The sequence below is a fragment of the Trachypithecus francoisi genome, unplaced genomic scaffold (assembly GCF_009764315.1).
Source record: "Trachypithecus francoisi isolate TF-2019V2 unplaced genomic scaffold, Tfra_2.0 Lachesis_group12, whole genome shotgun sequence".
NCBI lineage: Eukaryota > Metazoa > Chordata > Mammalia > Primates > Cercopithecidae > Trachypithecus > Trachypithecus francoisi.
Genome location: NW_022681457.1, coordinates 115934441 through 115962150, shown reverse-complemented (window position 1 = coordinate 115962150; position 27710 = coordinate 115934441). Strand labels below are relative to the sequence as shown.

General features: G+C 38.8%; 1 protein-coding gene across 5 annotated transcripts in view; it reads right to left on the bottom strand.

The window, feature by feature from the left end:
- Nucleotides 1-27710, bottom strand: part of RERE (arginine-glutamic acid dipeptide repeats) — a 476263-nt gene that overhangs the window by 276814 nt on the left and 171739 nt on the right. For all 5 annotated transcript variants that reach the window (XM_033228494.1, XM_033228492.1, XM_033228495.1 and 2 more), the window contains one exon: nt 5341-5411. In XM_033228494.1, coding sequence (XP_033084385.1) covers nt 5341-5411 — 71 coding nt within the window. The remainder of the gene's footprint in view (nt 1-5340; nt 5412-27710) is intronic.

Genomic DNA, 27710 nt, shown 5'->3' with positions numbered 1-27710 from the left:
GATGAGTAGCAAACAACTTATGAGTACAGACCAGAGATCAGAGAGAAATTCCAAGTGTTTTTCCTCCAGCTGCTCACATCTGACAATGAAACGAGAGGGATATGGTATTAAATCATAAATAACTTGGCCCCCACATTCACAGCAATAATGGAAATGTGCATTCTCCAAGGTAACTAGTAGTATGCATCCTTAGCTATTCCACATTCAGAACTAGCACTTAGAAGGTAGGCTGTTAGGGACACAAATGATACAGCGGCATTCTCATCTATGCGGAGCCGTAACAATATGTCAAGCCCAGCTAACCATAACCTGGAAACACTTTAACATCCCCAACTATCACCCCCAACTCTAAGAAATCTCTGTATCTGGCTTAACTTTAAGGACAATTTAAGTTTTAATAGAACAGTTAAGGAACCAAAAGGAATCAATGTTATTAACCCAAAACAGTACTTGTAATAGCTACATATACTACCTAGAAACTCATTTGGTATAAGTAACAGCTGAAACACCTATGTAACTTTAGGAAACCAAAAGCATGTTTTCCTCTATTGTATGAATGATGGCAATGCAAGAATCCACACTGAATTTCCATGGAGAATATTACAGGAGTCAGTTTGCTTACTTATTATAAAGAAAGGTAGGGACTGCTACAAGGAACTACTATACAAGGAACTCTTCAGTGTTATACTGAATGAAAATTACTGTCTCAATGACCTTGTTAGCATTCTCAGACTCCATGATTATTTCCAGATGGCAAATTATTTGTATTATACTTCTTAATGCCTGGGTTTCTATAAAAATATGATTTTATTGTTTGTAGTAAACACACAAAGAAATCATTTCTTTTAGAACTAAAAATGAATGCCCTTCTTGTCAATCCTATTCGGAATGTTCTCCAAAGAAGACTGACATCCAATAATGCCACAAGTTGTCTGTCCACTTAGAATCTAAGATCACTGAGGGAATTAACAATATTTTATACTTCTTCAGTCCCCCTTTAGGTGCTGAGTTCAATAAAGAACACAAAGCAGGTATTCAGTAAATGTGGAAAGCCCTGATTATAGCCCAAAACATTCCTATTTGCACTCTGTGATATAAAGCTCCTCAATGATACTGACTCGTTCAGAACAAAACCTCAAAGTAACCAAGTCACATGGTGACCTATAAAAGCTATGAGAGGGAAGCAGAAGGGTTGGAGATGTTAATCTAGGCTCTTTCCCTTGCAATTCATGAAGAGACACTCAAGCTAGCCCAGGTGAGAGCTCTTTACTCAGAGCGAACAGGATAATCTAAGAATCCCGTGGGAAGAACATCAGTGCAGTGGGACTCAGAAGAGTCAAGGAAGAGATGGCTGTGCACACACTCCCCTCCGCAGTCTGCTGCTCTCCCCACGGCTTCCCTGTCCTCTGCTTTTCCCAGTTTCCTACCCTAGCATGTGAGCTTGCCTATGCCAGCCCTAACCTTGCTCGTCATTAAGGTAATTCTTTTTTTATTTTTAATTTTTACAGATACATTAAGGGTAATTCTTGAATTATCCATTCACCTTTCCCCTCTACTAACTGCCTCAGTCTCTCAGTTTCTCAACTCTAAATTCTAAAAATGAAATTTGGCTCAATTAATCTTTTCATGCCAGGCCACAAGGATCACAGATTGTCATTCCATATTACTAGTCCTTCAAAAAGCTAAGACTTCGCCACCTATTTTACTATTTAGTTCAGAAATCTACAGTGCAAAGCGATCTTTTTAATCAATAATACTTCTTTCTCCTGCTTCTAAGTACGCGCTGTCCATAATTCTACCCTGCCTCTTCTACTTGCCTGAGCTCCTGCTTTTGACTACTTGTTCCATAAATACTTTGGGTCAGCGCATTCAAACAAAATCAGACCTCTCCATTTGTAAATAAGCCCAATCAAATGAATGCTTCCTAAGAGAATGAAAGCTTCCTAATAGAATACCTAATTCACTACCTTTAAAACCTCAGCTCAGTTAGGAACTTAATTACTTGATACTATCATAGCCTCCACCTACCCTGTGGAAGTGTGGGCTCGAAATACACCTAGCAGGGTAGGACAGTGGTGTCTCTATGTGTTTTGATGGCTGAATATTAATAAAGCAGAAGCCATGGATCCTATCCCCATAGGCAAGATAACCAGGCAAGATAACCACACAACCTATCATCCACATTCAGACATTTTTGAGAGTGAAAGGGGAGGCTGTTTAATAGTTTGGCAGGACAACAGACAGGGATCAGGACATAGAGGCAGCCGTGTTCTATACCACAGACTACGATTCTAAGGGAACGCAGCAGCAGAGTTGAGAAGACAACCCAAGTCCCCACATAAAATACAAAGACCCTTCTCCTTACCTCATATAGAGCTATTTCATGAAATGTGACCCAAGGCCCTCGATTCAATAAACTGCCATTATTCTAGTCTCGGTGACTGGCGGTAGATGTCTCCTCCTCCCCATGCCTCACCTCATTAGCTTTTGTTGTCTTTAACATCGTTATCATACCTACTAATGTATATCATAAAGGGCATTCACCCAGTTATTTTTACAGTGCCCAAACGTACTTTATACACAAAATTTCACCATGGCAAAGGGATTCTCATTTATAGTATAAAGAATGAAACACAATTCTCAGTTACAACCCCAAACCAACTTTTTATTTTATGATTGTTAAAAAGATAAAATACCGAATTACTCAACATTTCAAAGCTATCGGTTTTTGTTTCTTTCATTGCTCCACTAGTCATGTTATCTGCTGTGAGCAAAATCAAATTCAATTTCTTCTTCTTTTTAAAATCTTGCAGAGAAACAAAGCTTATTTCCTTCTGCTCATCTTTTTCCCTTATAGCTTCAGTAAACTGAAGGAGAAAAAATCTTGATCATTTTCATCCATTTGATTATCTTTTAATAAGTACAGAGAAGCAAGAAAATAAGAAAGTGGAAATAACTATATTTATTCCCAGAGCAAATATTTCATCATCTGTTATTCTTACACAACTATGAGGATGTGCTGAATACAGAACCTCAAACAAAAACATGAGAAACAGCAGTGTGTGATTTAGAAAAAGGTATCTAAACATACTGCACTCTACTTCCCATATTGTTTTTGTAGACAGCTTTAATGTGTTGTGTTAGACCAATACTGACAACTGAAGCTTCAGCTTTTATTGCTGTTAATATCCTGAGCAATTACCGTAACTCAGCAGGAACCTCTGCCCAGGACAGCAACTATCACAGTGTAATCAGCATTTCATAAGAGATGCTGTTCAAACATGAAGGCACCTGCTAATGTGCAAAAAACTGTACAAAGGGGGCTCAAGATCTAATAGGTAAAATAAAAATATTTACAATTTTATTTCCCAGCTATGTATTTTTCATGGTGCACTGATGTTTGGTTTAGTAAAAATCACACACAAAGACAATGGGCAGGAAAAGGGCAGTAGCAGCAGCCACTACCAAATCAAAATGCTTCAGGAATAAGGCTGCACCCGTATTTCAGGTGTCAGTGCTACATCTGGTTTTTTTTTTTTTTTTTTTTTTTTAAACACTTTGGAAGGAAAGATATAAGTAGCAAAGACCTCTAAAAATGGTTTCTAAAAATTCATACTGACATAAAAACTGGATAGAAAGCATTTGATTTACAAGATTAAACTGGAAGGCCATCTTGCAATGCAACCAGGAAAGTTAAAAGCCGCCTATCAAGAAGAGATCCATCTTAGAAGTAAATGGCACATCTGACTTTGTCTTAAAACAGTAAGCATGCAACAACTTAAGCAATAACTTTTTAACAAAGAAAAATAAATAACATGCTTTTTTTTGTTTGTTTGTTTACTGAATATACTAATTTGGTACTTGGACCATTAAAAATGATTAAAAAACAAAGGAGATGCAGAAAAGACCTTTTCAAACTACATTTTTTAGACTGAAATATCACATATAACGTATGTCAGAACACAAATATTGTCAATTACAAAGGATGTTGGAAATAAGAGCATTCACAGATAGCGATACACATCTCTACAAAGCTAAGGAATTAGGAATTCTCTACGCCTAAGAGTAGAGACAGTGGTTCACAATCTTCCAAGTACTAGGATCCCTTGTAAGATGAGAATGTTTCAAAAGATTCCCAAATGATACTACTTTGGTAGTATTTCAAATATCAATTGTTTGAGGAAAATAACAAACACTGGTTCCTGACAGGCGTGGTAGCTCACACTTGTAATCCCAGCACTCTGGGAGGCCAAAGCAGGCAAATCACTTGAGGTTAGAAGTTGGAGACCAGCCTGGCCAACATGGCAAAATCCTGTTCCTGCTAAAAATACAAAAAAATTAGCCGCTGCACTGGCACACACCTGTAATCCCAGCTACTCGGGAGGCTGAGGCAGGAGAATTGCTTGTTCCCAAGAGGCAGAGGCTGCGGTGAACCAAGACTGCACCACTGCACTCCAGCCTGGGCGACAGAGCAAGACTCTGTCTCAAACAACAACAACAACAAACAGTGGTTCTTAACTGTGTATTGCTTTTAAATAAGTGAAATTTTTAAAACTCATAAAAGCATACTGAAAACAGGTTGAAAAACCGTTGTCCAGACGTATGAGATCAATTTATTCATATAAAGCTTAGCATGTGTATTTGCAGACCTCTGCCAAATCTCTGCAGATATCCAGGGATCCAAAGCCTAAAGTGTGGGAACCACTGGTCTAAAAAAGTGATTTCACAATGAGGAACATCAACACTTATATATTCAGGAAGAATTTTTAATGAGAAAGTACAGTAGCTATGTTCTCACTTCTGCAACACATGCACTAAAACTGGAAAGAAAGTATAACAGCTTTACCGTGCCCAAGCCAGACTTCTTTCAACCTCTACCCCGGGAAATCCCCACAACAATTTCAACATACTCCACACTATCCGAAATTTTGAAGGACGTGACAGGTTTCCATTGAAACTATTCTCTGACCCATTTATATTATTTTCCCTACTCATCAATTTACTGAATTTACTTTACTTCAGGCTCTTAACAATGGCTGAGAAGAAACAAGCTACTTCAGAAATTTAAGTGAATTTATCTGAAATTGTCAAAAGTTACCAAAGGGATAAAAACTTCAGAAATATTGTTTACAATATTAGCATTATGAGAGTAAGTGTTACCAAGCTGAAAAGATGGAACTAGTAACCCTCATTTTAGTGCTACTGCCACAAGGCAGTCAGCACTCAAAAGGTGAACTGGTAACCATGTCAACAGCGATGGACTAACAATAAGAGATAGCCAATGGAACTGGAAAAAGAGAGAACACAGAGCAGAGTGAACAGCACATTAAAAACGCTTACCAGTTTGAAGTCTTGAATGCTACAGATGAAATACGGTGTGTTTGGCCTCCGACTCTCGATATACACACAGTCTTTAAAAGAAAAAGAAATTTTAAAACAATGGCATTTACCTTTAAGGGAACAAAGACAGGGCCCATAAAGCCACTGCATAAATAAATAAATGACAAGGCACATATCTTTTATTGTAATTTTTTTTCCAAAAGATGTTATTAAATTGCAAATATCTTTATGCTAAAGGAAAACAGGCCTTTGGTTCTTCCTGATTATTTTTCTAATAATTTAAAGAACCTGATGAAGCCTAAATTATTTTCTTCAGAGTCCCTGAAGAAGGAGGGGAGGATTCCAAGGGATTATCCATATTCAGATGAAGACACTTAGATAAAAGAAACTGCTCACTCAAGATCACACATCAAGGTGAAATCTTGAGTATCTTATTCAGATAGATGCTCACATGTCTTCAAAAAAGAGAAATGGCTTTGCCACGTGCTGCTATATTTGTAATAAATATTTTGTGAGGAAATAAGTGAAGCACGCAAAAATGACTAGTTTGAACATGCTACTACAATGACCTTTTCAACTAACCAAAAAGAGAAAGAAAACTAATCTCTTAGAGACAATTTGCCATTACATTGTACCCTAAACACATTTTATTTTCCAATTGTAAACAAAACCAATGCCACTAATCAGAGATGGAATAAAGTAAATCAAGCTGCATTTTCTTCAGGGAAGAAGAGTGCTTTCTTAAATTACATTCGACATGGCAGTGGTTGGAAAAAAATTTTTGATGCTCTCAATGACTGGAGTGTAAAGCATTGTTTTTTTTCCTTTTTTTTTTTTTTTTGGCTGGTCTCCAACTCCTTGGCTCAAGCAATCCTCCCACCTCAGCCACCCAAAGTGTCAGGATTACAGGCATGAGCCACCATGCTTGGCCAAGGTTGCTTTTTAAAATGCCACGTTAAGACACTTAAATAAAAAGCAATGATTTTAAGGAAAGCAGTGGCTATAGAGACAGGTAACCTCCTCCTACCCCCATATCACAACCTGACATCATCATAAAGCTTAGGACAGGAAAGTCTATGTATTACTTACCGAAAAGTAAAGTCACAGTCAATCAAATCTAGGAAGAGTGACCGTAATGCCTCATTCATTCACTCATTTTGCACAGACAGGGCCTCACTATGTTGCCCAGGCTAGTCTCAAACTCTTGGGCTCAAGCTATCCCCCTGTCTCGGCCTCCTAAAAGTGCTGCGATTACATGCAAAAACCACCATGCCCATCCCATAATGCCACTCATTTTATACTTCCTCTTGACCCTTCAGAATAGGTGTGTCTCAGAATAATTCAGATGCTTGACAACACAGGCAACTTCCTCTACTGCCTCATTTGTCTTATGCATTGAGAGCCAAGAAAAAGCACAGAAGTAGCAACAGGGAGTCATCACAAGCCCCAACAGACCCATTAAGACGATCAAGAAGAAAGTCCTCACAAATGAGACATTCCAAAAACCTTTCTGCAGAACATCAGGATCTTTGTACCTACCCAAAAGGCACTCCAGAAAAAGAAATCTCAATGCCAACTATTTAGGCATTCAGAATTCCCCAAATGATTCTCTACTCAACGATGGACTCAACAGAAATTTAACCCCTGAATCCATAAGGAGCTCAGGAACGAACTGTTGACTAAGCTTTCCCTATATCTTGTTCCAAGGTCCCAGATGCTAAATAACTCTGCTTCAGCATTCAGGCAACATCAACTTAACATTAACACGCTAATCATCTTAAGGGACAAGCAAGAGAATTCTTCCCACCACAGTAGATCATTCTTTCATACTCCTACCGTGGTATTCAAGTAAAAACAGAAGAAACTCAATTCCCTAGATAAAAACTGTATCTCCAAATTATGCAATTTTGGAACAACCTAAAGTTCTTAGTTTCCTGTGTTTCAGTCCCTGTTATACCCACTGCCAGCATTTCAAATCTCTAGTTATCAATTATTTACCCATCTTACTCAACTCAACATGCCCTCTCCTTTCTGTCGCTTCCTATATACTATATTTCATGACATTAACACCATCATAGCCTAGCTACTGACAGAGCAGAAGCATCACCATCTTGGACAAGCACCGCCATTTTAGTTCCCCTTGATCAAAAACTGCCTAAATCCAACCCAAAGGGCATCAGCCTAATGGCTAATGACATCATGACCATAAACCACAACTGATATCTCCAACCAGAAACATTCCAACCCTAAGACAAACCCCTCTCTGACCACAGACATGCCAGCCCAGAGATAACCTCCCCTCTGGCTAGAGAGATGTCAGCCCTGAAACATTCTAACCCTACAATAAACTTCTCCTCCACCGAGAAACATTCCAAGCCTGTGATAAGCTCTCTTGCCCTAAACCCTTAAGTAATACTCTCAGTCTGTAATAGAGAGTGCTCCTGACCAAAATCAGCCAGAAGCCCCTGTCTGGTTTATTCTCCAAAATGAACCTGTCTTTGACTGTTGAGCCACTTTTCATACTTCTTTCCTCGTTCTTTAACTCTTACAGTTACGACTCACTGGCTTCAGAACTAATAGGTCCCTTTCTAATTAATGGCTTCTACCTTCTTAAGGCTCAAGTGACAAAAAATACTTCAATGGTCTGGTCTCACTCCACACCCCATCTTCCCCCAGGATGCATTCACTACAATAAATTCCAGCTCTGCTCACAGTCTGCAAAACTCTTTCTTCTTTCCTTCTACCAGTCCCTGATCACACCAACCTTAGAATTAGTTATTAGTTCCATAAGGAATAACTTCTCATGGCTCCTCTGTAACTAAATGGCAACACCTCCCTTCCTTTACGTAACATTAACAATTTACTTTCCTTATCAAGTTATTTGGCAGTTATGTGGTCTGCACTGTCCACTAACAATTTACTATCAATCTTGTAGACTCAGAGGAATGTACTCAATTCTACCTTTCCTGTGCTCACCAACGACTAATGTCTGCCATTAGTGTGGGGGTTAAAAAATATAAAAAATAAAAAATAAGGCCAATGCAGGTGGATCACCTGGGGTCAGGAGTTCAAGACTAGCTTGGCCAACATGGTGAAACCCCAACTCCACTAAAAATACAAAAATTAGCTGGGTGTGGTGGTATGCACCTGTCATCCCAGCTGCTCAGATCGCTTGAACCCAGGAGGTGGAGATTGTAGTGAGCTGAGATCACGCCACTGCACTCCAGCCTGGGCGACAGTGGAACTGTCTTTTAAAAAAAAAAAAAATCTGAAATAAACGGGAGATGCTTAGAAAGCAAAGACTATGTATAATGTTATTCTTTTTACACAAATAAAGTTTTATTTATATATACTTTAATTAATCCATAGGATCATGACACACCGTCTTACTCTGAGACATAAAACTAATTTACATATAAAAAACTTTCCAGAAAAAGGAAAGAGAACCTATGTTCTTTCATTTCCCACTGCAAAGTTACATTCAGGAAAAGGACTGCCTGTAAATACACTAAGATGTAGCTCTGTTAGAGAAGGAAGGAAAGGAACATGCAGGTATGTCAAGGGCAGCCAAGCACATCTGTTTGCCTAAACACATCTCAGCAGTTGTACTGGAGCTGCCTCACACACCGAGCCTGAGAAACGCTGCCATGAGGGATAAGTGGGAGAGGCATCCTCAACTGGACATACAGAATTACCACTATTACTTTTTATTAGATTAAAAGCCACCTCTTTTTGTTTAAAAAGCGATTATGGCAACTCAAACTAATCCAAAGCTATGAATTCATATCAGACTGTCCAATACACAAGGCTAATAATCTGTAAAACGGGTGAGTGCATCAAGGGATCTTAGTACTTAGAAACGCATATATGAAAAAGGTAGAGAAGCTCACTGCAAAATTAAGTGACAAAACTTACAGTTTTGTAAGCCACTAGAGGGTGGTTATTAAAAAAAAAAACTTTACATACATAGTGGTAAACACAGAATGGCTAAGATTGGGGTAATAAGAACTAAAAATGTTTCACACTATGTAAAACTTGCCATAGGAATGGGAAAAAAAAACACATTGCTTTGACCTGATTTTTTTTTTAATCATTTTTAAAATCAAAGCATGATGAATTATTATAGGGTCAAACTTTTCTTTACAACCCTCTGACAAATATTAGGCTGACCCAACAAAAAATAAACATAATTTAGAATTCAAGTCTCACAGAAAAAAATTCTACTTTATATTACTCTTAAAAATATTCAAAACAAGGTTCAATTAAAGCCAAATTCTCATATAAAAAGTATTTCCCTTTGGCTTATTAATCAAGCAGCTATTTAAGAAAATAATTTATATAAATGTTTATAGTTAGCACAAAAATATAGTGCTTTATTTGAAAAGGGAAAGATAAGAACGTAGTCAAGAGCAATGTTAAAATCTCAGTTGGAATATATGCCCAGTAATCTTTTAAAGCCAAAATGATTTGGCAAGATTTTCATGCAATTTATGAGTGCATGGATTGTCTGAAGCTGGTTATAAAATTGGTTTTAGTCAGCAGGATCAATGATTCTTAACCTGAAAATCTCCCATGGTCCCCAAGTATTGCAAGTACTTCTTCTTTTATTAGAAAGCTAGCAGTTCTGAAAGAACTGCGCAAAGCTGATGCGATCCATTAAATGCATAATGCACATTTTCAGAATTACCCATATAAAAACACGTATTTACCAGAATTGAGCAAACGGTTTCTGCAGGGCAAGTATATATATTTTTTAAATCTTCAAATCAGCATGCCTGTAATGGGCCAGAAAAATGAGTGAGGCTATTACCATCAATATCAATTATTCCAAACAACACATGATAACTAATGTGTCTTTACTAGGGATGTCTAGAAATGAAACCATGGGTCTGGGTTGAGACTTACTCTCTAACATCCAACCTCTGTCTGGGAATGGATCACAGGATTAAGTGACCTCAAATCCTTGTTAACAGGGAGCAACAAAATCCGTAATTTGGGCAATGATACTGAACAGAGGTATTTCTGGTTGTTTCTCACAACCTCAGCATAGCTTCATGTCCAAAGATCTATTGTGCCATCTGTAAACAACAGAGCATTTGCTAAGCTGGGGAAGGAAGTCAGCCAAAACGTGAAGGCAGATTCTCAAGGCAAAGAAGGTCCTCTGCTTTTTCAACCCTCAGCAAATCAGCAGGTTTATGTAAATATAGCAAAAGCACAGTCCTCTCAAGGGTAAAAATCATCGTCTGAAGCATTAGGCAGTTTGTCATTATGAAACACAAAGAACCTGTCAGCATCTTTCCTGACAGCCTCCTACAGAGCAGAGTGGACACTTACCTCACCCACTAATTTAGCAAGCAGTGCCATACACGCCAGCATTAAAGCTGTGGTCACAACATACATAGGCAACGCACAGCCACTGCTCCACCTCATAAAGAATTTTCCTATCAATGTGTTTCCGCCTATTAATCTTTGAAATACCTTCTCATCCCTTTGCAAAGCATGGCAGTGCCACTATGATATAATTTCCAACAGAAAACCTTGTTGTAAAAAGCACACATGAACAAAGACTTTCTCACAAAGACATTTCTCGGAGACCAAGCTGGGTGGCACAGCAGCGAACATGGGAAGTTGACTCTCAGGACTGTGCCGCTCTTCTGCTTTCTATTTCTCCCCTACATGACTCCTCCACCCTCAATGCTTGGAGGTAACAGTCAATGAGGTACAGTATGTTGGTCTAATATGGCAGAATAAAAAATTCACCAGTACCTCTCTATAGTTAAAACAGATGTCCCCCATTTTCCAAGGCACACACAGAGTGTATATGTTATGTGTGTGTGCATGCTGGAAACAACACTGAAATCCTGTTCCCAAATTCCAACCCAGAGTCTCTGCATACTGCATGTCCTCCAACAAACCCTCCCATTTCTAGTCTCCCAAACCATAAAACAGCCAAACCCATCACCATTCCTCAACTCTATAAACAATGCACTGTTCTTCATAGTAAACGCTCAAAAATTACATGAGCAACAAACAACTGAACAAAGACATGGTTAAATAAAAGAGAGATCCTAGCAAGAAAGTCGCTATGCTCTACCAATATGAACAAAACAAATGCTGTCTTCTAATACTTCTTTAGGAAATAACTCGATTGCCAGGTAACCTACTTTAGTTTTCTGCCAGAATCTTTGCTGTGAGGGGTACTCATATTGACTGTAACCCTGGAGAATTTGAAAGGGAAAAGGACTGCTGCTTGGGAAGCTCAGGTGAGAGCATCACTGGAGCCCTGGAGTTCAAAGCTGCAGTGAGCTATGATCCAGCCACTATACTCCAACCTAGGTGATACATACACACACACATACATACATGGAAAAGGAAACAAAAACTGGGAAAAGCGCACCTCCGTAAATGAAACCTTCCCAGTCCTTACCCTTATTCTGTTTATCATCTGTTATCAAAATCAGCTGCATCATCTTAAAGATTCTAAACTTGGTGGAAAAAGATCTCAGATAACACGTATCTTTGTTTCCTTCTTTTTTAAACATCACAGTAATTAAATTCCATGTATTGAAATGTCTATAGATTCCCAAGTAGTGCTACAAAGCCTACCTGGGCTTTTGCTGGAACACAGAACACTAAGTACTTCTAGCAAACATTCATCCGTCTTTATCCTCACTGCTAACAAGGACAGTTAAGTTATGAGAAAAAACAAGTTGAGGGGAACAGGTCATAATAAACTAAAAGGGATTTTGTTGAAAATTCCTACATTTCTCTTTTCTCCTTTAGAAGTCAGGAAATCTGCCAATGTATTGAAAACTTAAAAACTGATCTGAAATAATCATCTTCCCAACTTTAAAAAATAATGCTGGGCCAGGCATGGTGGCACATGCCTGTAATTCCAGCACTTTGGGAGGCTGAGGCAGAGGACTGCCTGTGCCCTGGAGTTTGAGGTTACAGTGAGCTATGATTGTACCACCACTACACTCCAGCCTGGGTGACCACATGAAACCTTGTCCCTTAAAAAAAAACAGTGATGTGGATGTTTTGGAGTAACTGCTGCAGCATGACCCCCACCTTCCCAAATCAATCATATGCTACACAAACTTGCGAACTCTGTGGAACAAGAAAAAGCAAAATTATCCTGCCAGCAGCAAAAATCTTATTATACTGATATGCTAAATATTAGTCATGGTTGGACACATATTACCCAAGCAAAGAACACTGTAAGCACTCTCATCTCCTTATTTTATTCTGAAAACATTCCTTAAATAGCACCCCTTATCACCCGTGTTGGTTGAGTCCCTATCATGAAAGTGAGTCTAGCCAATGTAACATCCAAGTTCCAGTTAAGTGACTGGATCTCTATACGGGTTTAAAACTTTGTTTATATATAGCTTATGTGCCATAAGAGAATAAAAGTAATCTAAGGGGGGAAATCTATTTTAAAATTCAGTGACAGCCATCTACCTACTGAAGTAGTGTTTGTGGCACCACAGACACAAAGGAAGAGAACTTCCAGGCTTCGCTCACTTTTTCTGCACCCTTGATACTTCAGGGTACCTAATTTCCTAAAGCTTAAAAATGCAAGTAACAACCCTATCTTCAGTTTAACCACTCATCCCCTCCCCCAAAAAAACTACTATGAAATCCCTATTAAGTAGAGGATGATTACTAACGGAAATGCTGACAGATCCTTAACTTAATGATGAGAACTGACATATGGCTGAAATAATGTACATTCAAGAAACCAATGCAAAGAGTCCAAACACTTCTAGAACACTGTGCCCAGTATTTATAGGAAAACATCATCAGTGACAGGTAGGCTGGGTGAAAATTCTTCTCTCCCCGTATGCCTGACAACAAACAAATTGCCCATCTGATATTCTGGTGTCACATCCTGCAGAGCAGATTTCAAGCAACACTGCTTGCTCCTTTTCAGAAAACAACGCACTAGGAGCCTGGGCTTTACAATAAATGATTCAACCAATTTACAGGGCTCACTGGAAATACACAGGACAATTCACAACGCCTGCGTTATAATTCCTATTTGGCAAATGATTTTATTATAAACTAGTATCACAGTGAATCCATTTTCTTTACAGGTTTTCTGCTACTGTTTAATGGACTGTCAGTATAATTTAGATTTCATCTATTTAAACTCATTCAAGCCTGGCTCCTGATTGTACAGTAAATGGAACATATTTCTATTCAAATAAATTAATGACAGTTAATTGTAGTCTGCAGTTCTCAGTTTTGTAAATGCAACTGTTCCACAGTTCCTGCATCAAGCTACAAAATTTCCCACACCAATTATTTTCCCGTACTTCACAGGCATCTTCCATTTCTTGGATGCCTTCCTTATAAGACTAATGTATATATTCATTTAATACTCTTTCCCATTCAAATATTTACCTCCAACTTTCTAGAAAGTTAGGACTTAAATGCAACCAAAATGTCAGAAAATAAAAGTTTAACTGCCATTCTGGAAAGATGTTCTACTAAGGGATTTTTTTTAAGTTAGCAAAATTCAAGATTAAAAGGCATTTTTTTAAAACTTACTCCTGGATGATTTTCTTATATATTTCAAATCAGTTACAATGTCAACATTAAGTGGAATTTATTAAAAGTAGACTAAATATCCCATATGGATTTAAATATACAAACAAGGCACATGGCGTATATTAACATATACTGAAGTGGTTCTGAGATTGATATTCTGTTTAAGAGAAATTTACTTATGGCCAAGATTAGTGGCTCACACTTATAATCCCAACACATTGGGAGCTGGAGGCAGGAGGATCGCTTCAGGCCAGAAGTTTGAGACCAGCCTGAGCAACATAGCAAGACTCCATCTCTACAAAAAAAAATAAAAAATTTAAATAGCCGGGCATGGCGGCAGGCACCTGTAGTCCCAGCTGCTTAGGAGGTTGAGGTGGGAGGATCACTTAAGCCCAAGAGGTTGAGGCTGCAGTGAGCTATAATATAATAGCGCCACTGCGTGCCAGCCTGGGGAACAAAGCAGGATCCTGTCTCTTACACACACACACACACACACACACACACACACACACACACATTTACTTCTGAGTGTTATTTACTAGAAATCACAATAATCCCATCAGTGATTTTTCTTCTTGAGTGATTACTCTTTCATGGAAGAGGAAACATCCACACAGCTGTGTAAGACATGCTTAAAGGAGAAAAAGGCATGCAAAGATGCACCTTGAAAGAAACTTATTGGCTGGGCACGGTGGCTCAGGCCTGTAATCCCAGCACTTTGGGAAGCCGAGGCAGGCGGGTTGTGTGAGCCCAGGAGTTCAAGACCAACCAGGGCAACATGGCAAAACTCTGTCTCTACAAAAAAACACAAAAAAAATTACCCAGGTGTGATAGCGTGCACCTGTGGTCCCAGCTACTCAGGAGGCTGAGGTGGGAGGATCGCTTGATCATGGGAGGCAGAAGCTACAGTGAACAGAGATTGTACCACTGCACTCCAGTCTGAGCAACAGAGTGAGACTCTGTCAAAGAAAGAAAAGAGGGAGAGAGATTAACTTATCAAATCAATACCCAAATAGTAATAAAGTAAGGATCCACAATTTGCTGCCCCAAACTATAACCACCAGGGTCATAGAATGACAGACAGGAAGTAAAGGAAAAACAGAGACACCCTTTTCACTCAGCAAGCAAAGTCTGCTCACCTGGCTTTGTTTCTCCTCTCCTAGATACATTCAATCAAGACCAAGCCATGCCCATCCTCATGCTGCTGCTACTACGACCACTCTTCCCCAACCAGGTCCTATCACAATCCTGCTCAACCTTCAGGACCCAAATACCACCAACTTACAACCTGTTCTATTCCGTTATCTGCCCACTCACTGCCTATTACTAACATATCACTTCCCTAAATGAGAGTAATTTCTCCCCACAAAATGATCAAGGGCTAAAATTCTTTCTACTTTTTTTATCTTGCAGTACCATACCACTACAAAACATCTTCCACAAAGTTGCAGGCACAGAAAACTGTGCTCTTATTTTATTGACTGATTGATAAAATGCTACTAATACTGTAGCTGATATCTATACACCCCATTAAATTCTATTAGCTTACTTGAAATCTACTACAGTGTCAGCGGGCTTCAAATTTAATTGTTTGCTTTAGTTTATATAAACTTGAAAGGGCAAATGAAACCTGTTCCCTGACTCTCTAATCTACCCATACCTGCTCCTTCTCTCCCTTAAATCATTGTTGTTTTCATCGGGTTTTTGTTGCCATTGCTGTTGTTTGGGCAGGTCTTACATTTTCTAATTGAAGTCAAAGAATAAAGGTTTTTTTTTTTTTTTTTTTTTTTTTTGAGACGGAGTCTCACTCTGTTGCCCAGGCTGGAGTGCAGTGGCGCGATCTCAGCTCACTGCAAGCTCCATCTCCTGGGTTCACGCCATTTTCCTACCTCAGCCTCCTTAGTAGCTGGGACTAGAGGCCCCCGCCACCATGCCTGGCTAATTTTTTGTATTTTTAGTATAAACAGGGTTTCACCGTGTTAGCCAGGATGGTCTCGATCTCCTCGTGATCCGCCCGCCTTGGCCTCCCAAAGTGCTAAGATTAGAGGCATGAGCCACTGTGCCCGGCCTGAATAAAGATATTTTAACAATAATTTTAAAAATTCAAGACACTTTCCTATGACAATAAATATTGAGACCTCATTTTTCCATTAAAGATCTTCAGCCCACTGTGAATTACAAATGTCATTTTACAAATATTCAACAGATATTTTGAAAAAATAATTCCACCGACACAATACTTTCCAATAATCTCCTTATGATACAGTGATTTTGCTTTATGAAATATACAATATACTCAGGATAAAAAGAATTTTATGGGTGTGAGGGATTTTGTCAGGTAATCTGCTGTCCACCTATCACTTTCATAATGAAAATTAGCACAGATTTCAGCAAGGTCATAGTATTTAAAGTTATCTAAATGCTTCTTGATTCCTAAAATGAGATGAGAGCTTCTGTTTATTGTGCAAGCCATAAGAGGCTCTGGATGCTTTCTATATGAAACCGTACTCACAACAGACTTCATTCAACAAATGAGTGCAGCTGCTCTGGGCCAACATAACACTTAACGGGAGTGTTGCTTCAGCATGCTCCTTTTGTAATTTGTACCTTGGAAAAATTATGTTTTGAACATCTGCTAAGACAAAATGTATGAGAACTTTGGGAGGAAAAATTAAGACATCCCCATTCTAAACAAAGTGTATGAAAGACCCTTTGTCTTACAGGCAAGTCTTGTCAAGGTTACATTAAAAATAAAAATGAGTCTGAAAGATTCTATAAGGAGAAGAATCATAATCTCATAAAAATATTCACACACAAACTGATTGGGCACCACTAATGTGCCACGTAAATGCTAGAGATACTAAGGTGAAAAAAACACTGTCCTTCCCTTGACAAGTTCACAATCTAATACAAGAGGTAGACATGGAAACAACTGTATGCCTTCAATTATTTTATTTTATTTTATTTTTTAAGACAGAGTTTCGCTCCTGTTGCCCAGGCTGGAGTGCAATGGCGCGATCTCAGCTCACTGCAACCTCCGCCTCCCGAGTTCCAGCGATTCTCATGCCTCAGTCTCCCAAGTAGCTGGGATTGCAAGCATGCACCACAACACCCAACTAATTTTGTAAGTTTAGTAGAGACAGGGTTTCACCTTGTTGGTCAGGCTGGTCTTGAACTCCCGACCTCAGGTGATCTGCCCACCTAGGCCTCCCAAAGTGCTGGGATTACAGGCCTCCATAAGCCACCACACCCAGCTGTCTTCAATAATTTTAATGGTTACTTATTTTTTTTGTCTCTGAAACAGGGACTGCTAGCTGGGCCCAATATTTATTCTCCCCTTCTTCCTTATTAAGAAGGCTGAGCATGGTGGCACATGCTTGTAGTTCCAGCTACTCGGGAGGCTGAGGTGGGAGGATCACTTGAGCCCAGGAGTATGAGCCTGCAGTGAGCTATGATCACCACTGCACTCCAGCCTGGGCAACAGTATGAATCCTCATCTCAAAAACAAAGAAGCAAAAATTATAATAATAATAAATAAAATTTAAAAATAAAAAATAAAAAACATAACATCTGGTACGTAGCTGGACACACGGCCCCTCAGAATAAAGATACTTTCTAGCCTCTCTAACAGCTAACTCAGTCAGGCAACAAAGTCCTGGCCATGAAATATAAGCAGACCTATAATATTTCAATTTCTGGAAACTGAATCCTGCAAAGGGGAAGCCTTGCTCTTCTTAGTAATCTGAAGGCAAATGTGTGGGCTGGAAGTGGAGGAGGAGATGTAGCATGGAAGAACAAAGAGAATGGAGGCCACATACAATGGAGTAACAGAAGCTTTGACTGTAGCTCAAGAACCAAGCGAGAATCCACATCTCCTGATTCACAGTTCAGTATTTTAGGCCACTATACTCAAATACTTTTATAAATTATTTTTAAATTAGGCAAAATATTTAAATTCATCCATTAAATTTAAATTTCTAGATGCCCTAGTGGCATTCAGAACACAAATTTTGGAGAAAATATTCCAATTTTCTATTAAAATAGAAAAGCTAGGAACAGATGATGCTTTAAAAAATAGAACACAGAGCTCTTAATTTAGAATGATCAAAATAAGTTGATTAGATAACAAACGATCACCTTCTATTAGGATTATGAATCAACCCCTAGTGGCAGACGAAGTCCACAACTTCCTCCCCTAAGAGACTTTACAGTGAAGTCAAGTTCCTAGCATGACTCTACTACAGCGTTGCACAAGTAGGAATAAGTGATGGTAACTTCTCCTGCAGACTGCCTGGAATTCTTTGTGGGGACAAATGGATGGTGTCTGCTGGCACTACTCAGTCTCCCCTCTTTCTTACTCCACTTCTGTACAGGTTTGATCAGGACTTGAGAGAGAATACACGACTGTTTCTTCCACAAAAATATAGGACTACTGATAAACAAATTTTCTAGAACATTGTATCATTTATAAAAGCTAAAGCTGACCAAAATTCATACTATCCTAAATTCTCAGATTATAATCCATATTTTACTTCATACCAGAAAGACGAAATCCTCTGTTATGCCACAGCTCTACCTCCTTTCCACACCCTCAACTCGGGGACCAAAAGAAGAGCACAAAAATGTGTCTGATGCACTCACGGTGGTAAAGATTTACCCTTCAAAGATTATACAAAATCTCCTGTTCTACTGACACAACATTTCTCCAATTTCTCTTTTTTGTTGACATTAGAGTTACATAAGGACATTTCTCCAATTTCAAAACCACAAATTCAGTCACCTTCATAGGCCAAAGCCCTACGATACACCAGGGCTGGTTAGAAAGAAGTGTAATGGTAATATATTTAAAATCTTTACATGTCCAGACATACTAACTCAGCAATTCCATTCCTTAGTAGTGTATTGATATTCATCACTGTTGTTTAGAATGGAGTATATTTGGAAAACATCAAGTCCAGCAATACAGAACTAGTTAAACTGTGGCATATAGCCATTAGTGTGTGAGCATCTCATAATTTTTTGTGCCATGGATGAATTTAGCATTCTATATACCTGTTCTCAAATAAATTTTTTTAATGTACAAAAGCAACATATATTGAAATATTTATCATACTATAAAAAACAACTTGTAATATAATAATATGTGTACTTCTTTGTTGATTCATTAAATAACAGAATTTACTAGAGGTCATTCCCTCAATAACCTCCATACTTTAAAAGTGATGAGGAATATAAACATTGAGATTTTTTCTTCCATGTGATGTGACAGAATATCTAAAATTTATACTGATGTCATAGGCACTGCCAGTATTGCTGTATTTATCATCTAGCTTCATAAATGAAGTGAATGCTGAACGTCATTTGAAATGTGATGAATCGGTAAAAATAAAGATGCAATTTTTTCCTCACCCAAGTTCACAACCCCTTAAATTCTCCTTGGTAGGCCATACACCCCAGGTTATGGATCTCAGCATGAATGGAACACAAAGCAGCCCTAACAGTTCAGATTTACAATTCCTGGCATGGAAATAAATTGAGGACATATTAAGAACCACATTACAAAACTGCGAATAGCTGAACTCCCTATATGTTCACTAAGAAAACTGACCATACGACAAATGTTAACAGTGGGTAAGTAGTCTCCATTTTAACTTTTGCTTGTCCAAATTTTTCCATTTTATTCCTTGAAAATGTATTATTTGTTCATCAAAAAGTGAAAATGCAGGAGGAAACTTATTGAAGAAAAATTTTTAAAGTCTGTAGCCAAATATTATAAATGTACTCAAAGGGCAAAAGAAGCAGCAGTAAGTAAATGCAGGGGAGAGAACATAAAAATGGACCATCCCTAATCATTACAGAAGTAAGTTAGAGAAACAACACTGAAAAGGGTGTTGGAAATCCGTTATGTTCATGTATCAGATGCCACAGCACTTAGAATCCTGACAACTGGGAGATAATAGAAGTAAAACATATGACAAAACTAATGGTCTCTACAACAGCCAGCCTCCACCAATCCTGACCTAAATGCCAAATGCAATCTTTAAAAAGCTTGCAGTCCATGATGCCAAATATCTATTTTGGGGATAGCTGCTGCAGACTTCAAAATCATTCTGGTTTATAACCCTGAAAGATAGCTCCGAGTTTTTCTTCATCCAAATATCTTCCAGCCAGTCCAGAGAACAAACTGGAAATCAAGTCTCCATTGTCTAGTTAGAAACTGAGTTACAGAACTCCTTGCAAGGAAGAAATAGCATTTCCCCAAGTCTGAGAGCTAAAAGAGTAATTATCAAATGCAAACTTCAAAACCTTATGTGAATTTCTATGCTGTGAAATGGTGGTAATTAAGCCACTACTTTTCAGCTAAACTGTTCTGAGGATGTAAAAATACAACATACTAGGTGAGACCTTTCTGTGACGTTTCCTTTCCCTCTACTAAAAAGGAAAATTATAATTATACACAGTATTACTAACACTGCCACAATCAATTTGGTAACTGCACAGTAGCTATGTTTTATAATACCCGCACAATGGGATGGCCAGGACAAGTAAAGTCTAAAAACTAAATACTATCTAACAATAATGACAGCCTGCCTTACAGCCAACTTATACAGAGCTTTACAAATAGAACCCAAATTAAAACGTTAAAGTAAAAATTAAGAATAAAAAGCACAGCTAGGCGTGGTGATATGCACCTGTGATCCCAGCTACTTGAGAGGCTAAAGTGGGGGGGACTGCTGGAGCCTGGGAGGCAGAGGGTGCAATGAGCCGAGATTGGGCCACTGCACTCCAATCTGGGTGACAGAGTAAGACCCTGTCTCAAAAAAAAAATAAATAAAATATTGAAATTATGTTAAAAATCTGTATCATAAACTCACTCTACCTTCCCTTTCCAAAAGAGAGGTATAACTATAATCAAAGCTCCCCTCTCCCATCATTTTTTTTAAACTATATGAATCTCTATTGATCAGTCTACAGTGAGACACTAACATTCCATCTGTCAAGTATCAACATCTGTCCAACACACAAAGAAAGCCAGAACAATGCCTGCAGCCTTCAAAGGGATATAAAACTGTATCGTTGCCTTTTAAAGTTTGGTTTATACATTTTACACATTACACTATCACACTGTACATAATTTAAAAGGCATTCCTTGCAAAGATAACTGAATAGGGAAATCTAGAGATATAGGTCAGAAAACACATTTAGGGGTTAAATGAGTGAACAATGGAGTATCTTTTGTACGTAACATATACCATGCTGCCTAATTAGAGTACATTTTTAATGGTGAAATAATGAAAAAGATTTAAAGGTACTAGATATTTAATGCATATATAATGACAAATAGTCATTATGTATGAATTCAATAGACTTGGTAAAGCGACTAGAAATTTATCCATTTCCAGGTATTCAGGCATTCACTTAAAAGAATGAAGTGACTAACTTACCTTCTCCCATCTATCTCTGGTACTTACAATATGCATTATAAAAAACTCAGACTAATACTGGAAGGAGTAAAACACATTCATCCTCACTCTTTCTAGTATTTAGGGTACTCACGCAGCTCCAAAGCAAAACTCATGCACACAGCCATCTATTCTGCAGTATTTAAAACTTTTTAAAGCAACAAATCACTCTTGTCCACATACATTTTAAAGTAATTTAACAAACAAAATACAGTGCTCCATCTTGAAATTCATAGACAATATTTTTAATTTTGGGAAGTCTGGTTTTCTCAGCTGGTGAAGCTGTCAGAATAAATAGAAGGCAATATCTGGAAAGATGACAAACACATGGGTCAATGTCAAATACAAGCCAATCTCTGTCAAGAAAAGAGCCAAATTCCTGCATTTCCATTTAAATTACGTTATCCAACTCAAATACCACCACGCCACTTCAAATGAAAATTGTTTCCCTTTAAAGAGCTTTTTACAAAACTGATAGAGTATAACAGATTAAACAACTCCTTCAGCAATTTTCTTAGCTACTAAAAAGTAAGGCATCAAAGTATAATCATAATAAGGGGAACATTTAACAATTAATTGAGCCAGCTAAAGCTAAATCTCCAGAGCTTAGGAGTTCAAATGCTTGCTCACTAAGCAAAAGGGCAGAGGATTTTATATAACTGCAGGAAATCTCAGTCCAATTAGATTCTAGGTAAATATAAATCTTGCTGCACTGGGATTGGAACTCTGTCACAGTCCACCAGACTGATTTTAGTATCTGGCTTGGAGAGTCAAACCAAAGAACTCCTTGCACCACTGTTGTCTCTCCACACGCTACTGAATTAATCAAGTACCTCCAGGTTCTGTGCTGAACAAAGAAGGTCTTCTGAAGGCTGTCAGCTTGCTTTTACAACCAACCAATAAGACTCCCAGAACATATCACACAACTGTGAGGCAGTAACATCTCTGAAAATATTCATGATTTACCCTAGTTTATAATGGCGACATCTTAACTAATTCACTGTCTTTCCTCATTCAGAATTAGATCACGTGAGGCCAGGGGCCATGCTTTTGGAGTTTTGATAATGGAGACTTAGCAACTATCTTTCAAACCATGGAGGATTAAAAATTAAGTAATCAAATTAACTAGGGTGGCAGTTCACTTCCTTAACTTAATATGCATCTTTTATCCCTGTGAAGATTTAGAAAAGTGCAGAAAGATTTAACAGAATCAAAAGTATCATATTAACATTTTGGGGGTCAAAAAAAAATCAGGAATATATTATATATTTTTAATCATTTTATAGTTGAAAGAATTTGGTCTGTTACAAAGTGGCCTTGTAATCCCAATGTAAAACAGTAATATTTAACAAAGATTTTAATATAAGATTGGCCCTTTCTGAGCCCCGCACCTATGTGCTTGTGTATATACTTATTTAATCCCCATCACAATTCTGGAGGTAGGCACTATATCCCCGTTATACTGATGAAAAGACAACAACGCAGAGGCTGTCCTCCACTCCCCGGTAACCCGCCAGCAGTGCGGCACTGGAGTATGCTGTCCTTTCTCCCTCTGTGGAACTGATTCCGATTTGTGGTCAAGATGAAATCTAAGGAAGTTTACGCACAACACTGAAACATCTAAGAGAATTTTTTAGGGTTGTTTCATTGATAAGTCTAATTAACTTAGAAGAAGAGTTAAGTACTTGAGGTTTGTGTTAATAGACTTTTTAAAAATAGAAAATATTAAATTAGTAAAGGCAAGCTTAAAGATATTAAGGAGTTTATAAACAAGACTAATTTGTAATTCAAAATCCCTTAAAAGTGATTAAAATGTATAACTTATAAATGAGATGTATAAGCTGAATTTTTTACAAAGTAGAACAGTGTCCTTCAATTTGCAACTTTAACAAATTGAATATCAATTTTTTTAAACCAAGGTAAACTTTCTGGACAGTCGTTTCTGCATATAAATATCAATCTTAAGGACTCTTCCCAAAAAGTCCTCCCATCAACTGCTCTGTGCACGTGTCTCCTACTCAACTGCTAAAGGAAGCACAGCTGAGACAATGCTACCCAAGAGAGGCACCCAGGGCTAAGCACTCAAACCTAGCAGCCAACTCTGCCTATGGTAATAGGTATCTAGGGAAAGGGAATGACTAAGTGCCTAGAATGTGCCAGACACTTTTCCAAGTACCTGGGATACCTCGGGGAGAAGATCCCTGTCCTGCTGGAACCAACCAGCAGGGAAAAAGACACACAACAGAAATGGAAATGGAAGACGTCATGGGTGTGAGTGATTGTGAAAGGTGCAGGGATCCAAGAATTTAAAATCCTAGTGGGCTAAAACAATTGCTGGATCAACTGGCCCCAGGAAGGTGGAAAGTGAAGAGGTAGAAGAGTGGGATCCGTGAGTAGATCATCACCAGGCTGCATTCCTGAATCTGACCATTAATTGCTCATAAAAACACCTTCAAAGATTGACCTTTCAACATGTTTTTGCTCATTACGAAGCATGATTTTTAAACAGCCACCTAAAGAACATTTCTGGGCCGGGCGCGGTGGCTCAAGCCTGTAATCCCAGCACTTTGGGAGGCCGAGACCGGTGGATCACGAGGTAAAGAGATCGAGACCATCCTGGTCTACACGGTGAAACCCCGTCTCTACTAAAAAAATACAAAAAACTAGCCGGGCGAGATGGCAGGCGCCTGTAGTCCCAGCTACTCGGGAGGCTGAGGCAGGAGAATGGCGTAAACCCGGGAGGCGGAGCTTGCAGTGAGCCGAGATTGCGCCACTGCACTCCAGCCTGGGCGACAGAGCTAGACTCCGTCTCAAAAAAAAAAAAAAAGAACATTTCTGCTTCCTTTGGAACACAGTTTTTGAACACACTTTTGTTCGGTGCTTCTTATGTAGACATTTCTGCTATAACACAATGTATGTTACTGGGAAGACCACATATTCAGCAAAAATGTTCACTAAAAATAAAAAGACTTACATAAAATACAGGGTAAAAAGCAGACTACTCAAACCCCATGCAACTCTGAAATCAGATGGCTATTTTGTGAAAAATCAATATTTAAGAAATAAGAAACCCAGGCAGGTACCCAAGAGCGGCTGCATGCTGCCATAGGTGATATTGAAAATACACAAAAACAACAGATGCTGGCTTGAAGGCACCAAAACAATGCAGAAATCTGGGGTTTTTTGTGAAGGTAAGCACAGCAGGCAGGGCAACCTGCCAGAGAGCATAATGTTAGTGTGTGCCTCTCTGGGGAGAGAACCCCAGCGGACAGGTGCTCATTTTTTCATTTCATTTTCAATAGAAATGAGAAAGCTCCTGCTGCTGCAACAGCCAAACTGAAAGTTTAAATTCTCACCTATTTTTTTCCTTTCCTGCTAAAATACAATCCTGCATTATACCATTAAAGTATATGTTAAAATTCTATTCCCTCTGGTCACACTCCTCTTGCCTAGCAAAAGTTGCACATGAACCAGCATAAACTGCACATTTTATTGACATCACTCTCCTATTTACTTACCTATCACACACAAAGCAAAACAAACTATTGCTAAATATCCATATGCAATAACGAGGTCTCACGGCCAGCCCACATCTATATCCCCCACCAAATTAATTCCCAATCTCATTGCAGGGAATAACTTTAGCCCCGCCATGTGCAGGCTTGGGAAAGCAATCAAGCCAGGTTTCTGTCTTTTTTTATACAAGACATGTGCATGCAATTCAAGGTAGACATACTATATTTACTCTTCTGGCACTGCGAATCTTGAGCTGAGTGACAGCAGGGGAAGGAAGATGCTGAAGGGCCCCCATTCCAGTTACAGCATCTGGCTGGAACAGTCAGTGGTTCCCACCAATCAAGCACCTGAATGCTCTCATTTCAAGTAGGTCTCGGAGACTTTTTTCCAGCTTCCCAACCATTATGCAGGAAGCCTGTAATCATGTGAGTTACTCTAACAACAAACTGCCTTTTGTGTTACGTGATCAATGTACACCACTTTACATTCAAAAACCTTTTCATGCATACAACATGCTTTTTATTAGATCATAGAAAATGTGTATTTCTCTTTCAGTTACTAAGGGTTCAAAATCCAGTAATCACCATTAGCCTATATATTCTTGAACAATTTACCTCTCACCTTCTCAGCTTACTTCCAATAGTTTCCTTATGGACGATGCTGCCTAGGCTAGCCTCAAACTCCTGGGCTCAAGTGATTCTGCCACCTCAGTCTCCTGAGTAGGTGGCGCTACAGATGCTCGCCACTGTGCCCGACTAGACATACTATTTTTGGAAACAGGAGAGCTATAAATAATCTTAGGAGTAAAAGGAAAAAAGAGAAAAAGAGCAAAGTAATTATATCACTTGCATGTTAGAAGACATCGGTCTATCTCTTCTTTTTCCTTCCACACAGGTGTATTTGTTTTTTGTATTCTCCTCAGGATTTGACGCAAATGTCCATTCATTCTTGGCTCTAACCAGTTCTCACAAGCCCATACCATTTCACAAACCAGCTGTGTGGTCCTGGCCTCCAAGTCTTTGTTTCCTCATCTGTACAGTGGGCAAACAATGTCTAGGTTGCATAGGAATTTTCTAAGGACCAGAAACTACATGCTCAAAGCAAACCCAGTAGATAGAAGGTGCTTTAAAACCGGTTGTCATCCATGTTGTAGCTCCCTTACTATGTACAGCCAAGTTCACAGTGCCCTTTGAAATCAGGCACTTTAGAAGATCCAAATTATTCCCAATCATTTGGCCAGAATGTAATTCTGCAGCCATCTCTGTTCTTCTTGGACTGCATGCACTGTATTTAACATCAAAATCTCAAGCCATGAAATCACGTATTTTTTCTCTTTAATTTTTGATCTGCCTAATTTCTAGTCTGCCACAAGTAAGTGACAAGCATGCTGGGTACTAATCCTCTCAGACTCAAGGCAATGGACTCATTTTCTAGCTGCGTATTAGCTTGGAAAAGACTGGGAAGCACTAATGAGTGATCAGTGACTCTCGAACCTAAACATGTGTTTAAATCACCTGGGCATCTTATTATATAAAACATGAATTCCGATTCAGCAGATTGGGGGTGGAATCTGAGATTCTGCATTTCTAACCAACTCCCGTGGGATGCCAATCTGTGGCCAATGCTTGGAGCAGAGAACAACTACAGTACAGGTTTCATGATACTTAATGATCCTTTCCCTATAAAATCAAAAAAGGTATGATTAATTTGTCTAAAATATCACTTCTCATTTCTCTAATTAGAATAACTTTAGTATTTTCTCTTTCCTCTATCCCCACGAAGTAGTAAGTTTTTATGTGCTAAAGAAATGTCTTTCACATACGTGGAATTTGAGTAACTTCCTAATATACACGAAAAGGCAATCGCCTAAAAGATGAAATAAAATTTCTACAGAAACAGAAGTAATTAAAAGTTAATGTAATCCACAACTAAAAGTTCACTATAATGTGACTGAAAATAAGAACTACATTTTCCCTATTGTTCCAAAGACATACAACTAAGAGAACTGAAGATGTCACTCAAATGTGAATCACTTAAACCTGAGTCTACCTAACAACAAAGCTCTTCCTGCCTGTTACAGGATGAGTTTGTCCTTCCCAAAATTCATATGGTGAAGTCTTTACTCCCAATAGCTCAGAATGTGACCTTATTAAAGAACAGGTAAGGCCAGACACAGCGACTCATGCCCGTAATCTCAACGTTTTGAGATGCTGAGGCAAGATGATGGCTTGAGGCCAGGAGTTCAAGACCAGCCTAGACAACAAAACAAGATCCCTTCTCTAAAAAACATTTAGAAACTAGCTGGGTACAGTGGTGTACACCTGTAGTTCCAGCTACTTGAGAGGCTGAGGCAAGAGGATCACTTAAGTCCGGGAGTTCAAAGCTACAGTAAGCCGTGTTCATGTCACTGCACTGCAGCCTGGACAACAGAGTGAGACCCTTTCCCCGCCACTCAAAAAAAAAAAAAACAAAACACATGGTCATCATTGCCAATGCAACTAAAATAAGGACATATGAAGATACAATTACACTGTAGGTGTGATTCGTTAAGATGAAGTAAGGTGAGCCCTAATCCAATATAACTGGCATCCTTATAAAAAGGAAAAATGTAGATAGACACAGAGACATGTACACAAAGAGAATGCTATGAAAGATCACCACTACGCTGCCACAAAGCAGTAAACTGCTGTAAGCAACGACAGAGGCTTGAAACAGAACCTTCTCTGGTGCCTTCAGAGGTAACATGAGGCCGGGTGCAGTGGCTCATGCCTGAAATCCCAGCATTTTGGGAGGCCAAGGTGGGCGGACAGCGCGAGCCAAGGAGTTCAAGGGTTG